The 15,738-nt window shown below is 35.4% G+C and overlaps 1 protein-coding gene across 1 annotated transcript in view; it reads left to right on the forward strand.

Annotated features, from left to right (window-relative positions):
* The first annotated feature begins 5,375 nt into the window (after positions 1–5,375).
* Positions 5,376–15,738, forward strand: part of tmem135 (transmembrane protein 135) — a 79,558-nt gene continuing 69,195 nt past the window's right edge. Inside the window, exons 1-3 of the mRNA XM_088920397.1 lie at positions 5,376–5,742; positions 7,503–7,630; positions 9,375–9,467. Of these exons, the coding sequence (XP_088776523.1) occupies positions 5,602–5,742; positions 7,503–7,630; positions 9,375–9,467 (362 nt within the window). The 5' untranslated portion in view covers positions 5,376–5,601. The remainder of the gene's footprint in view (positions 5,743–7,502; positions 7,631–9,374; positions 9,468–15,738) is intronic.

Genomic DNA, 15,738 nt, shown 5'->3' on the forward strand with positions numbered 1-15,738 from the left:
GAGTTCTGTTACCTCTTCCAGCCTAGTTTGGTAAAGAGGGAGCTCGCATTTACTCACCCAGAGAATCTTAGCCAATCAGGGAGCAAGCGATCAAATGTAAGGGCGGTACTTGGGTGGGCTTGAATAAAGTGATTCCCTGTCATACAAGCATGGTAAAGGGAAAAAAAAACATGGGGAACTGACAAGTTGCCTGACACCGCTCTTCAAACTGATTGTAACTAAGTATCATGGACTGTCACATCTCTTTATTGTGATAGATTGGTGTATCTCACCAGGAGACTCGTTAGTAAAAGAGCCCTTAAAGTCACTGATAATCTTTTAATGTGTCTGCTCACAGTGCATTACTCAGAAATATATAATCTTCCAATATTTGTTCACATACGTAAATGTCTTGTTTAAGCATGATTTGTTCTCTTAAAATATATATGTTCGTCAATGTTGCACACAGGGCTTTACAATGGGTTTACTCTTTCCCATAACCATTTTCATTTGAAATATATACTCGCTTATTCTGCTTGCGCATATCAAAGCTCCCAATATTCTCTGCTGAAACGCGTGGCAATTTAAACAAAATCCCATTGAAAAGAGCGCTGTAAACAGCAATGCAAATGCACTTCGTTTGTGTTTACTTTCGTGTCCTGACCTCAGAATTACCCTCGATGCCAAGTGCAGATACAGAACGCAGGTTATTAGCATTCCTCAGATGTCGCGTCCCTTAAAATAGCTAGTCACTTTCTGATACTAGAGGGCAAGAAGAGTTCCTTTGTTAAAATTAGTTTAATGCTTACGAGTAACTAAGCACAAACAGGATTCTTGGCCTCTCTTTGAAACAGGTCATTTGTGTGAAGTATTAACTACCCGAATGGTCACACGTTCACGTTTTTTACAATTTACGTGGCTCTAAATAAGAGTGACAGAATTATATGCGGTAATGAGCATCCCGCCTCTTCTTCTCTGACAAGCTTGATTGATTCTTCCAGAAGATTTTGGCAAAAGCCTCTTAATGATTAATTAGAACCAGCATATATTGTAGAGAAACAAAGGCCTGAGGACTCAAGGATGAAACGAGGAAGTGTTTTGGCCCAAAGAGCGGTAGTTAACACACTGAATACATTAAGAATAGCAACTTCCTGACTAGGATATGTAATACATATACTTATAATCTATGTATAAAGTGAACCAAAAGTATATTTTTAAATTGTTTCCCATACTTTAAAAACTTTTTACCATAATAGATGTAAAAAAAAACATCCCCATGCACTAAATTCATTAAAAGTTTTAATTCTAAATCATTAAATTCAATCTCTGCAAATTACAATGTTAAATGAATGCTACAGTGACTTAATATTTAAATTGTGGGTTGCGGCTTAATTTAATCTAATTGATTATGGTAGCATGCAGTACAAAAAATGTAAATTGCAGGGCATGATTGGTATGCTCTAAGACAGTTAAATTTATTGAATTTATAAAATGCAAGGGCAATAAAGTCAACTTAATCCGAAAAACAAATTACATACTGAAACATAATCCTAGGCTCCAATAGTTCTCACCTCAACACTAATGAATTAAGGTGTTAGAAATGCGCTGTATAGTTGTTAATCTCTGTACTTAAAAACAAGGTTAAATATTCAGATAATCCTTTCTCATGCCATTTGTAGGGTCATGCGCAGAATCATAAATTAAATTGTAACACCAACATGATTTTAAATAGCTTTCCCTAATGGTGGATTAAACTGGTTGTTTATGTTATCATTGTACTGACACAAGTTGTGACCAAACCAGTCTTTCAAGACCACATGAAATGACCCATAAAAATCAATTGTGATTGGAGTGACTCATATTGTTTCTACGTATTTTGAAGTTGTTTTTTAAATACAGATAGATGGGGGAAACAGAGCATGCGAATCCTACTTAAAGGATCTTTCTCATTATTCTGAGTTCCCAATAAAAATTAGAAATAGCATAGTCTGGTTGGTTGCGCATGTGTTTTCTGGTCTTTTAGTTTCAAAGCATTTCCTTACTGGTGGCTTGGTAGTTTTTAAACCAAGGATTAACACCAAACACACACATCCTTCATTTTCATACTTACCATGTCATTTTGCTTTTGAGTTTGCATGAACAGCAGGGGACAGGCAAGCGATATAGCTCTCAGGGTTCAATATTTTTGAGGGACTACAGGCCACTAAATATAAGTATGTTAATCTAAAATATAATATGTGCAATATATATGTTCTATTTATTTTAGATCCCGAAAATTATCTGTTATAATGTTTCATTATTTAATGGAATAAATTTCTGCTAATCTAGTCTATGGGGTATATATTAAATTTAAGTATAACTATAACTGTGGAGTCTATAGTAAATTTAAGAATTGTAAACGGATCCTATTTTTAAAATCTGACCGCAAGGTGAGACATAGTCTGGTGTGACGAAGCACTAGAATTGTTTTATTAAAAAAAGTTAAATTAATTGAAAAGTTTCTTCACACCAAAGGAAAGATGTATCCAAATCAAAATTTTGGACTGAGCAAATGAATTATTGAAAACTTGTATGTTTTCAGATGACATGTTTTATGCTGTATATGCACTGGAATTTCATACATATACAGCACCACCTTTGGATGTTTACAAGAAGCTTGTAAACACATTGAAAAGAAGGAGATTTAGAAAGCTAGATGACTGATCACATTCTAACACAACTCACTGTGATGTTAAGACAAACGCCCAGCTCCAAACCCTTTAAATACAAATAATGTAGATCACACTTAATACTTGAGGAAAGATCAGTCACTATAAGTTACTTTAAAACACTTTTACGAAATTCTTCTTCGGTTATCATAAGCAAAATGTAGTTTAAGATTTATCTGTCTTTGTTTTCTGCTAGTCTTATAACATATTGTATGTGGCGGATAGAACTGGTCCATTATTGACCAGGATGACCTTTATAGTAATATAAATGCATTAAAATCCTTTTTTTTTGGCCCACAATAATTACTAAGTCATCTGGTTTCCAATTAATGGCAGATAAAATGACATCTATATCAAGTGTGTTTGGGGATAAAAAAAACATTTTTACATAAGCCTAAACAACTTCAATATAAAAAGAGGTACAGTATATATGACATAACATCTCAGGAATGTCACATATAGAAATAATTCTCAGAAACATTAGGCAGATGAATTAGTAAACCAAGTATAATATTTAATATGTATTATAACCAATGGTGAATTAAAAAAAAAAACAGTTGTCATGTGAATTGTCATGTGAACAAAAGTAAAGCTGCAAAAAAAGACATTTAAATTGATTAAATGTATCAGTGCTATTTTTCCGCTATTCTTTTTTATATAACTTAGACACATACTGCAATCTTTATTAATACAGATACAGTATTAAAACTTTTAATATCATTAAAAGTATTAATACCATAATACAGGCAACACGTTCTACTGCATTAAATAAGACAAGTTCTTTTTAAGAATTTTGAATTTTATCTTGTGTCTGGTAAGATTTTTTTTTATGTGTTTGCATGAGGCACATTAGGATGGTATTGAACATGTGAAGGTTGTGTATAAGATATCAAAGAATTATGAAAACATTAGATTAGATTTCATCAGAGTTTGGAAATACAATTTCTAAATAAAGGAATCACTCTGCCAAAGATCAGACCTTTTTCAGCAGTGTGTATAGAATAGAACTGTAACCTGAGTTTTTCTGTTCTAAAGCGTTACGTATCATATTATTTTACACCCAAATAGCATTTACAGAAACCAAAACCAGATAAACCATTTTAAATATAATTGCCTGTTAACACAATGACTAATTTTCATAATAAGACTGGAAGCTGATAGGTTGGTATTAAATGTCACAGCACTCAGACAGTGATGTTAACAGCCTTCTGTTGTAAATGCAACATTTTTCAAGAGATTCACTCATGAAAATGATGGATTCTATTCCACAGTGGTCAGTTTTGAGATTCTGATGGACATATTTTAATTAAAAATGGGGGGCTTTAAAAGTGGGTGATTTAATATAATAATGATATTAATAACACATACCAGACCACAGAGGTCAGCTATATAACAGATGTAGTAATTTATTATGTATAGAATGAGGGTGTATGGTGTCCGATTCCACATTCTGTGAGGGGGAGTGAAAAGAATGTTGTCAATAAAGTTAGAAAGAACAGTGACAGCAGTTCTTAGGGATTTCAGAGTCTTCAGGGGATGGCAAGTATGCAGTTATATGTTTATGATTAACTCCTCATATTAGTTCAAAGTGACTTTCTTCTCACTAATATCGTCAAGTTGTTTTTGAATGTTTCTGAATTGTACCATTGTTTGAGTGACAATCTTTTTTTAGAACAAAATAACATTGATTTAAAAATGGAGATGAATTTAGTAAACTAGCACTTTTGTACTGATTGCCAAATCACTGATTAGTCAGTGATTAATGGATCTTTCAAAATAATTCACAAAATAGAGATTAATATTCAGCAAGCTGAGGCTGAAACAGTCAGTCAGTTTGTAATGTACAACCTATACATATTGTAAGACAATTCCCAAGTTTCCTTTTGTGTAAATTCTAAAGTGTGTTGACATAACTAATTTGATTAAGGGCTAAACTGGGTCAGTTGACAAAGATATACTATACTATTGTACTGTATATATTATAGCTATTCTATCCTTTTAGCTTACTGAATGTACTGTATTTAGAGGCAGAGGGATGCAGGAAGAAAATATTATTTGTTCCCTTGAGAAGGGAACTTCTCTCCAATTATTCTTGTAAATACTGTTATACCCGGTCTTCAGGTCATGATTATAAATGTAGATTAATTGATGTGTCTTAAGGGATTACGTTTGCAGTTTTAAATACTGTACTCAGTAACATACTAAATTTATTTTTGTACTAATTCAGGATTGTATTTAATTCCAATTTCTTTGAGAAACTTTAAAAAACTTAAATATTTTCTCTGAAAATTTAGGTTGCTCCGTCTAAGAGGAGCAATTATTACAAAATGATTCGAGTGGAAATGAATACTTTTCGTATTTTTTTCAAAAGCAATGAAAAAGGGGGCGTTTACATGCTGTACATTACAACGTTTTAATTGGATGAACTGACGTGTGCATGAGATATGAGAAGAAAATGTGATAGTACTCATATAAAAAAGACTTGCAATATTTCATTTGTTTGTGTTTTTATTTTATTTTACTACAAAGAATAAAGTAAGACATGGTTCTGTTTATTGGAACAGATTAGCCTGCTCAGACCTAACAGTTTATGAAACAATTCGTGCTAAGCTTCAGTTCCAAATTAATGCCTTGTTTTCGCAGATCGTTCGTGTTCCTCCTGCAACCTTCTCTTTTGTTGGGTATTCCCTTAGAAGATGCGGTGTTCTCAAGCATCATTGGATTATACGGAGGGGCTGGGACCACAGCATCGTACGATGCAGCACACTTGGCGGTCTGTGGCTGTGCGAGATCTTCCTATACCAGCGTGTCCTGTAGTAACCCCGGCTGCGACCTTTTCCCTGCTTTCCGCTCTCAGCAAAGCACAGCGCTGGTCCCGTGATCACTCCTCTGCTGTTTGACGATAGAAAGCAAGATGGCTGCCTTCAGCAAGTCTATTCCGCACAATTGCTACGAAATAGGGCATACCTGGAGTGCTTCTTGTACGCTTTCAACGCTTCAGGTCACGGCCGGAGCCCTTGAGGCGTCCTTTAAAATATATGCACCCTTATATCTCGTAAGTTAAAAGCTTTTTATCTGTCTAAACTGCTGCAGTGTACAGTGCAAGGGTATCCTTCAACACTGCACTAACTACTGTACTATGTACTTGCAAGGCCTGCATGAGCACGATTGTGCAATATAATCAATTAAAAATACCGAAGTTAGGACGACGTTTTATTTGCGGGCCTACCGAGAAATGTATTTATAAAACTTTGGATTGAACAGTTTCTTTTCACGTTTTGCCTTGAAATTTGTTTTGTACAAAAGTTTAACTTTCACTGTTAACTTTTCACTGTAGGTTGCTAATTAAAACCTGCATTTTCTGTGCAGTTTAAATAGCTAAACATGCCTTAGTAATACTAGGATAGGAAATTGTCATTATTGTATAGTACTTGAACAGTGCAACCTTATTACACTTTTCTGTTTACGTCACTGTACAGTACTTGTCACTTTAGTGCTTCATTAATGTGTACAGTAGCTTAATGCTAGAATCAAAGGAAAACCACAAAACATGGACTTCTGCTTTACAGATAAACAATTGCATATTTATGTTGAACTTAACATTTAATTCCTGAAAATTCTTTTAACTAAACGTGCCTTCATTTTGAATGAAATGTGTACAAAAGAAAATTAAGCAAATAAAAGCCTTGAGTTCACTAGTAGTTTATTAAAAGTCTTAGACCTTTTGTATTTAACCTTACTACCTTTAGTTTATTTCCTCAACAAATTGTGTGTTTTTAAAAAAAAAACATCAGGAGAGATATATTTACATTTGAAAACAAATGATCAGAATTGTTATCTAGTTAAATGTGTTCTCAGACAAACTAGACTTTGTTTAGACATTTACACTCTAACACTAAAATTGCTTCTAGGATGTCACAGATGGCAGATTAGGTAAATAAGCTTATTACTGAGGGCTGTATAATCTGTCTGTCAGTTAGGTATCGGATGTAGCCAGTGCTGAATAGTAAAGCAGATCATTGTTCTTCATCTCAAAGTCTCACTTAATTCCTTGGTTTTGGTGAGGGGAAAACAATACTTTTGTTCTGAAAATTTATTCCTTATCTGCTTTGTTTGAGCCACTGTGATATGTTATCAACTTCAGTGGCCAGTTAAAGTAAAATATGATATCGGTAAACAGCACCGTTGTTTCTGCAATATCTTCTTAAATTTGTGGGTGATTGCTAAATGAGCTCAGTACAAGGTGCTGGCCTTCTTTGGTATTCTTCTTAGCTGCTTTAATCCATATGCTTACAGTATACACCAGTACCCCTAAAGCTCTTTGTTAAAAAAAGATGCATTGAACACTGCATCAAGGAGACGATGAAATTATATTATTAAAATTAGTATTATTTCTACTTTAGTATTTTTTGTGAGCCTGTACCAGCCTTTAATGGAATATGGCCTGTTAGACATACTATTACAGTTTAAAGGTAATTTTGACCAGTGATTGAATAACACAAATCAGAAATGTCCTTCATTAGATGAGCATGCTCTAAATAGTCCTATTTTAAATGCTGTGACAATTGTAGATTAAAACAGGGTTCAGGATTTGTTGTAGTAGGGTCATTGAGAATGACAAAGGTTTCCTTCATTCGCGTTTTTCATTTCAAACTAATTGAATTAGTACAAAATGGGGTTCTAAGAAAATAGATACATTTACAGTTGTTTCACTGTTTCTTTTAACCGTATATTGTTGTTAGTGAACATGATCCTTTCATGTTTTTTTATGTTAATTCTGAATTGTTTTCTAAGTAGAAATTCTTTGTGTTCTAGATAGCTGCCATACTTAGAAGAAGGAAAAAGGACTATTACTTGAAAAAACTTCTACCTGAAATCCTGCAGTCAACCTCATTCCTGACTGCAAATGGAGGACTTTACATAGCTTTCTTCTGCATCTTGAGGTATGGGCTTATCAATATGAGGCTGATATTCAATGTTTGCAACTTTCATAGTGTTACAGAGTCATAGGCATCTATTGCACACATACTGTTGCATGACCAAATCAGCTAGAACTGCCTTTGTACCTTAAATGTTTCTTATCTCCTGAAGGTAGTGAACTTAGATGGATAGAACAGCGCGTAGACCATCTTCTACGCTGTTGTGTGCTGGGGCAGCAGCATCATGACAAGAGATGTAAATAGGCTCAATAAACTCATCAGGAAGGCTGGTTCTGTTTTGGGGCTGAGCCTTGACCCCCTGGAGGTGGTGGTGGAGAGGAGAACGCTGACCAAGCTCACAGCCATCATGAACAACGCCTCTCATCCGCTACATGGGACTGTTATTAGATAGCGGAGCACTTTTAGCAACAGACTGCTCCAGCTACGGTGTTCAAGGGAACATTTCCGCAGGTCCTTCCTCCTGACGGCTGTCAGGGTGTATAACACTGCCCTAGGCTAGAACTGTTAGCCATTCATCTGCTCATCTATGGACAGCATGTTGCACTCATGTATTTTTTGGACACTGCATTAATATACTGTTTATACTGTGACACTTTCAATCAGTATAAACCTGTGCGCATTTTGCACATATTTTATTGCTTTGCAGTGACTATTAGCATATTTTGCACACACCTAACTCTATATATTTATTTTGTATTGCTGTACTTATTTTAAGTTTTCGTCTATTCTGATGTCTGTCTTGCTTGTCTTGGGCTTGGCTGCTGTAATGCCTCAATTTCCCTTCAGGATCAATAAAGTCTTATCTATCTAACACACGCAGACATTTATTTTTTAGATTTTGTTCATCCTCAAGCAATAGATTTTATATGAAATTGTTATTTAAATACTAAATATTAAAATAAACTAATTATAATCTCTGATAATTGATCTTTCCATTTGCCTTATTTTTTGGTTTGATTTCAAAGTGGATCTGTTTATCCTCTTTTAAGGAGGAATTTACTTATGTGCTCTGCTTTGTAAAAAAACAAAATGATTGCTAGTGTAGGAGGTACTTTTAGGTTAAGTGCCTTTCCATTTTATAATAATAGTTGCTTACACCACTTTAATAATAGTTGCTTATAGCACTTTTCGCTTTTCCACTCAAAACACTTTACAGGTAATGGGGACTCCCCTCCACCACCACCAATGTGCAATCTCACCTGGATGATGCAACAACAGCCTTACTTCAACAGAACACTCACCACATATCAGCTGTCAGTGGGGAGGAGAACAGAGTGATGAAGCCAATTCATAGATGGGGATGATTAGGAGGCCATGATTGGTAAAGGCCAATGGAAAATTTGTCTAGGACACTGGGGTTACACCCCTACTCTTTTCAAGAAACACCCTGGGATTTTTACTGACCACAGACAATCAGGACCTCGGTTTAACATCTCATCCAAAGAGCAGCGCCTTTTTACAGTATAGTGTCCCCGTCACTATACTAAGGCATTAGGACCCACATAGACCACAGGGTGAGCACCCCCTGCTGGCCCCACTAACACCTCTTCCAGCAGCAACCTTAGTTTTTCCCAAGAGGTCTCCCATCCAGGTACTGACCAGGCTCACACCTGCTGAGCTATAGTGGGTTATCAAGTTGTGAGTTTCAGGGTGATATGGCTGCTGGCATTTTGCCCTTGTGAGGTTGAAAGTTAGCAGTTGTTTTTCTCAAACTGCATATAGAATGTTTTGTTTATTATTTCTTCAGGAGAATTCTGGGGAAGTTCTACTCATGGTCTGCAGGCTTTGGAGCTGCACTACCTGCCTCATATTTAGCCATTCTCATTGAGAGGAAAAGCAGGTAAGAGATTTTGCTCATTTATAATAGTGGTTAGAGTGGGTAGTGGCATCACAGGTTAGAGATGTGAGCTGGAGAGGGGCAAGAAGAGGCTAATTCCACACTGAAAAGTAACAAGAAAGGAGAAGAAGGTTCCTATGGAGCCTCTACAGTTTGGTATAGTTGACTTGGTGACAGCATCAAACTGATAATGTAGGTTTTTTTCTTTTGTTTTACTTCTCAGCATGGTATTGCCCTCAACTTTTCTTCAAGCATTATAATCCCCCTACGAATGATACTGTGCAATTCATGTTGACAGGCGAGATATCTGTAATTATGATACACATTTATATTTGATGTATCTATGTCCTTGTAAAATGTTGTCTTTCCGCATTGTATTTAACAATCAAGGAGGAAGGATTACATTTACAAATACAAATTGCCCCATTCTGATTTCTGAGAGGGTGTTTTCCCTATCTGCTGACCAGCACAAGGCAAGCTCACTGAGAGGATTGATTATTGAGTTTGGCAGTGATGCATTATAGAGATGTTTTACAGCATACCGTACAATGACATGACACTTTCTGAGTTCCAGTTTGGTTTATGGTTGATTCTTGTTTTGCATCATTTTTCCCGTTAAAGTGAAATCGTGTGTTTGAACTGTCACATGGACCAGTTTGGACACCCCTCCATTTTCCTGAAGTGTAGCAGATTTCTTTGTTGACTGTTTATTCAGGTGCAGTCACCATTCCACCACTAAACACACCCACGGATTACAATATCTTTATAAAGCATCTTTGTTATAGTAATGTCAATAACGATATTCTCCTTTTTGCATGTAAAAATAAAAAAGAGAAGGATTAAATACCTACCATATAAAATATATCCATTTACTGCACCTCTTTCACATCGTCTCTTACAGGAACAGTAGTATATTTACCATTATCATTTTTTCTAAAACGCTGTGGATTTCTTATTGTACAGTACAGTATTGTACAGTATAGGTAATTTGAAGTGCGGTGTTTCTCTGCCTTTTGTTAAATTGTGCACATTGCCTAGAGGATGTTTTTTTTTTTAAATGCGAAGACCTGATTGGACATGAAAATCAGGTGAACCACTAAAATAAACCTATTTAGAAGACAAAAGTTGATAACAAAAGGCTGACTCTAAGTGCTTTTCATATTATGGATTGACCTTCCGATTTACAGAAATGGCTTTCTTTCCATTAACAATAAAGGAGGAAAAGGAGTAACAGAAGTATTTGTATAGGAGAAGAGAAATTAAGTCAAGTGGTGTTTGTAATAATATATTCAGGAAGACTCTTTTCAATGATCTAAATATTTGGTTAGATGGCACAAAGCACCCAGAACTAACCCGATCTGTATTGTTGGGACATGTCTCCAAAGGACCCAAAACGGCTAATGCCAAACTATTTAAAAGATGTTTAAAGAACACATGTAGCTGAAAAGGTACTAATCCTTAAACCAGCACTTATTAGTTTACAGAACTTTGGTAATGATATTTTTAAATGTTTTTTTTTTAGAAAATTAAGTGCTGAGCAATTTGCTTTCTGCACCTTTATAATTTTGTCTCCAGTAAAGACTTAATAATAGTGAATTTGAAACATCTCATTGGGCCTGAACTTGAATTCATCAACACTAGGGAAAGACAGCTGGCTGAACTGTTCTTCACATTGTGAGCACAGCTGGGTGTCAAGATGTCTCCTGTTCTGGGCTGGTGCACAACATTACTCTGCACTATTGGAACACAATTCACCCAGTGCTTCCTCAGGACACTGAAATTACACAACTGGCTGCTCGTCGGGGTTATTTATCATTGTGTTGAACTTGGAAAGTTAGTTTAAGCTCTTAATTTAAGGAATTCTGTCCCCAGGGATATCAGAGAGTCACTTACACTGAGTGAATTTAAATCTAGACTTTTCAGGAAGGCTTTTACTTAATTAATGTCTGTGTCTGCTCCATTTTTAAATGGCTTTGTATCTTGTGTTGCACCTCTAACCACTTGTTTTTCTTATATGTTTATTTTTTAATGTTTTACCCTTGCAATTATTTTAAAATGTATTATTATTTTATATAATTATTATTATAAAGAATTTTGCATCAGTAGAAGTCTTCTGGATACTATAAAGCTCCTACTCTCTAGTGTTATAATTATGACCACAATGATATTGATAATGAGACAATACAATTATCATGGCACCTGGATAATGCTGGTCAAATTTATAGTGAAATGATAGACTTTTGTGTCTTTTTAGCTATTTTACTTCAGCAGAATTTTAAAGCTTATTAATGTCTTAATTTTATTTTTTTTCAATGAATTGTAAATTGCAAATGACTGTTCATAAGAATGGGGTAATAGTGTTGTGTGACTAATAATGTAAAGCTATAGAATAACAGTAACAGAGTCAAATCTCAGTTTATTGTAGCTAAGTAGCCCTTAGTAACATTTAAAAATTAAACATAGCCTTAATAATACTCTAAGATTTACTAAAAGACCAAAAACAATTAAAATAAATCAAGTCATTGTTTTTCCCAGCATGGGATGAATAATTGAGTCTACAAAAATCAGTTTCCACTTTCCTGCATGTATAAAATATTTTGGGATACCTGATCCGTTCCTTTTCTTTTTCCTCTCATTCCTCTGTTGCTTTCAGATCTGTGAGCTCCAGTGCCATTTTTACACACTTTTCAACAGATCAGCATTTGCCAGAACCCTGTGCATTAGTCTGGCTGTCAGTGAGCAACTCCTTGCTACTGGATATAGTTACAGTGTATTCATAATTATAGCTGTTGCTTTGGTGATATTAACCACTTCTTTACTTAGTTTGTGAAACTGCATTAGTATAATAAGTCTTATGTTAATATGCACACAGGGGTGGTTTAAAATATTCTTAGCCAAATGGATACAATTTATTGCTGTCCAGCCCTGTGCAGGAGGTTCATTGCTGATTGGAGATGAGGAGGGGCCCACACCAACAGCACTGCAAACCTGTAAGCGCCTAGGAGGTCACAGAGACCGATGCGTCACCATGGCTGACTAATCCCAACTCTACCGTGGAAGGCATTCAGCCAGTTGTACAGCACTGTCTGGGGAGTCCCAGTCACAGTCGACTGTAACATGACCCTGGCTTCAATCTAGAGCTCATCCTGCTCTCAAACGAGCACCTTTACTGGCTGAGCTGGGGGGAGAACTAGGTGGTTTTATTGTGAATTATCCACATTGGTTGCTTAAGTACATACTTGTTGAATTCCATTACTGTACATGTATCGCTGCGGGCAGACTAGTGCTTTATGGTAAGTCCTGCCTGTTCTTTTTAGCGCCCAAAGGCTTCTGCATTAGAGGCAGTTCTGCATTAAATAAATATCAGGTCTCTAGTTCTGTATCTGTGGTCACGTGTCCCGTGGGGGTGAGAGACATACCTTTTTGCGGGTGTGAAACATGCCAGAATTTTTGTAGAAAGTAAATCATCAAAAACAAAACTTACTTCAATGATTTTTGATAAGGATTGCAAGAACATACTTTGAGAACCAAAGTGGTGCAGGCTGCAGTAAAGGTCAAGAACTACTGCATTAGATGTTTTTACTCAACAGGAGTATATTATGAGCGTCTTTTAACAGTTTTTTTTTAACAGCTGCTTTGAGTGCTGGGATGTAGTTTTTAATTGTCGTTTTGACTGACGATCGCTACTGAGGTGTAAGTAGTATGGCTGTTTACTTAACACCTGCTGTGTTTGCTGGGACCACAATACAGGAAGATTTTTATTTTGTTTTTTATTTTTAATTGTGGGTTGACCTTTTTTTGCCCTGCACATTTGTGAAAATTCCTCTCTGTTGGGAGTCTGGTGGTCCACAGGAAGTCACTGGGTGTGAGAGATTAACTCTAACCTAAACACTGGTGGGGACTCATTTATTTTTCCAAGGGGTTTAATCAGACTTTTGGAACCCTGCTTCCCTGCACTATGTTGCCCAGGTGTGTGATTGGCATGCTCTCTTTAATAACAAAACAACTAGATAATTACAGTAGGAAAGGAGTTATCCTTGATTTATCTGCTTAATCTGTTGCTCCGTTTATATATTGTGTAAAGCACAGCCTTCCTGTTTTTACAGTTCCTAAATCCTGTGAAGATCCTGCAGTATTTAATGTTTTTTTTAGTGCTGTCATTCATAGCTGGTCAATGAATTATCTTCTTTTAGAAAAGGCACAGAAATTCCTGGCACAGTTCAGCATTATGGTAGCAGTATTTCTTAAGTGCATATTATTCATATTTAAAACATATTGGTAATAAAAAACTATGCAAGGAATTAGGGGGAAAAAAGTGAGTATTACCGACACTTTTTCTTCTGAGACAAAAGCAGTTTGGATTCCTGGAAGACTATCATAACTTATTTTTCCAGATATTCTGCAAGGAGTCAACGTAATTTATTTGCTTTGGCATTTTGTAGATTTGACTTAGCCTGTACATTGTTCTTGTCACACAGTATTTTTTCTTTAATTATGTTGCCTTTTTCTGTATTTGTAGTGCTGTAATCTGTGAACTGTGATAAGTCAGGTGCTGTGATATAGCGTGGCATGATGCAGGCCAACGTTTGTGTTTGCCAATTTGTGAATACTTTCTAATACAAATCAGTTATTTATATTTTGTGCTGTTGTACATTTGTTCATAGCAGCCGATCAGTCTTCTTAAAAAGATTTTAATATTCTTGCATGTGTCTTAAATCTACGTTGGTTTGTCAGTCATGCAGTTCTTTGACAAATGACATGGAAAATTGGCTTCTGTAATAGTGTCTGTGAAAACATTGCGGTACTTGTGATATGGTCTTTCTGCACTGCCAAGTTTCAGCGTTTTAGGATGTACGTACTAGAATCTGAAAGTTTTTAAGGTGTCAATGAGGGATATCATATCTTTTTCTGTCTTGCAGCACCTATAGACATAAAATCACTGTTGTTTTACTGGGGGAAAAAAGAAGGCTAGTGGACTATGATTCTTGAAATGAAGCATGGTACTTTACAGTATAGGGATGTGCACTTAGAATAAAGAATGTGCTCTTCTTCCAGCTGGAAACTGAATTCCTCTTGAATTTGAGGTCTTTTCCACTTCCTTTTGTATCTTAACGGTAACTTATGGGAATAGGCAGGAAGAATGTACATAATTCAGCATATAAATTTAAGATACACTTTAGGATTTCTGTCTAGTATGCCTGATCTTTTAAAGTGCAGTCTTTTGTTAAAGAAAAATACAAATGCAATGCACATTTCTTTACTATGAAATGCATAATTGTTTGCATAATTAAACTCAAAATGATAAGTTACTTTTTGTGTTCTTTAACTCAGAAAGTTAGATGTCTGATTTTCATACATCATACAGATATGAAGATATAGATTTTAATTCCACATTTATTACAACCTTGTTTTAATGCAACTTTTAAATGTCTGAAATTATTTTATGTCTTCAGCTGTGTATTAGATATTTTTAGCTTGCATTCAAAATGTAAACTGGACTTCTCGGGAGAGAATGGATTAAATGACTGAATGTGAGTAATAATCAAAATGCTAACTATAATAATGAACATATTCTAGTGTTTTCAAGGAAAGAGTTGTGATTTTGGCTGTCTCTACAAATATATCTCAATTGAACTTTGGGACATGAGTATATTGTTTTGCTGCGCACAGACTATTATATAATCTTTCTCCTGTGACCTTCCTTTGTTTGCTGGTTAGGAAATCATTTGATTAATTGATTTTTCTCCCTTTCTGAGCGGAAAAAGGCTTTCTCTCTTAAATCTAAGTTAAAGAACTCTTTCTATAGACATTGTAAATGACTTGCAGGCCAGGATGTTTTGGCTGGAAATGTAAAAACCATTCTTGTTGTTGCTAGGCTCCCTGCCCCAGTGAACTGCATATTCTGTTTTTTGTCTTCCAGGCTTTTCTGCTAAGTATCTGGCACACAATTTTATTGCTTTGTTGGGGGTGTGGTTATTTCATTTGTTAGCCCACATTAATTTTGTCAAAAGCTCTTTTGGAATGATTTGTTCACATTTTGTTGGAGTTGTAATGTGAAATTTACTGACACAAAAATATTTCTGTTACAAAACCATATATAAACAAGTCATAAAAAATAAATTAATGCTAGGGCCGCTGTCGTGTTTTACTGCTTTTGGTAACATTTTATTTAGAAGTGCTACTCTTTACTTTTTTGCAGTTTTTAGTTCATGCATCTAAACCAGAAAATACAGTATACTAGCATTTACACTATTATCCTAATAGTACAAATGAA

The sequence above is a fragment of the Atractosteus spatula genome, chromosome 7 (genome assembly GCF_055471065.1).
Source record: "Atractosteus spatula isolate fAtrSpa1 chromosome 7, fAtrSpa1.hap1, whole genome shotgun sequence".
NCBI lineage: Eukaryota > Metazoa > Chordata > Actinopteri > Semionotiformes > Lepisosteidae > Atractosteus > Atractosteus spatula.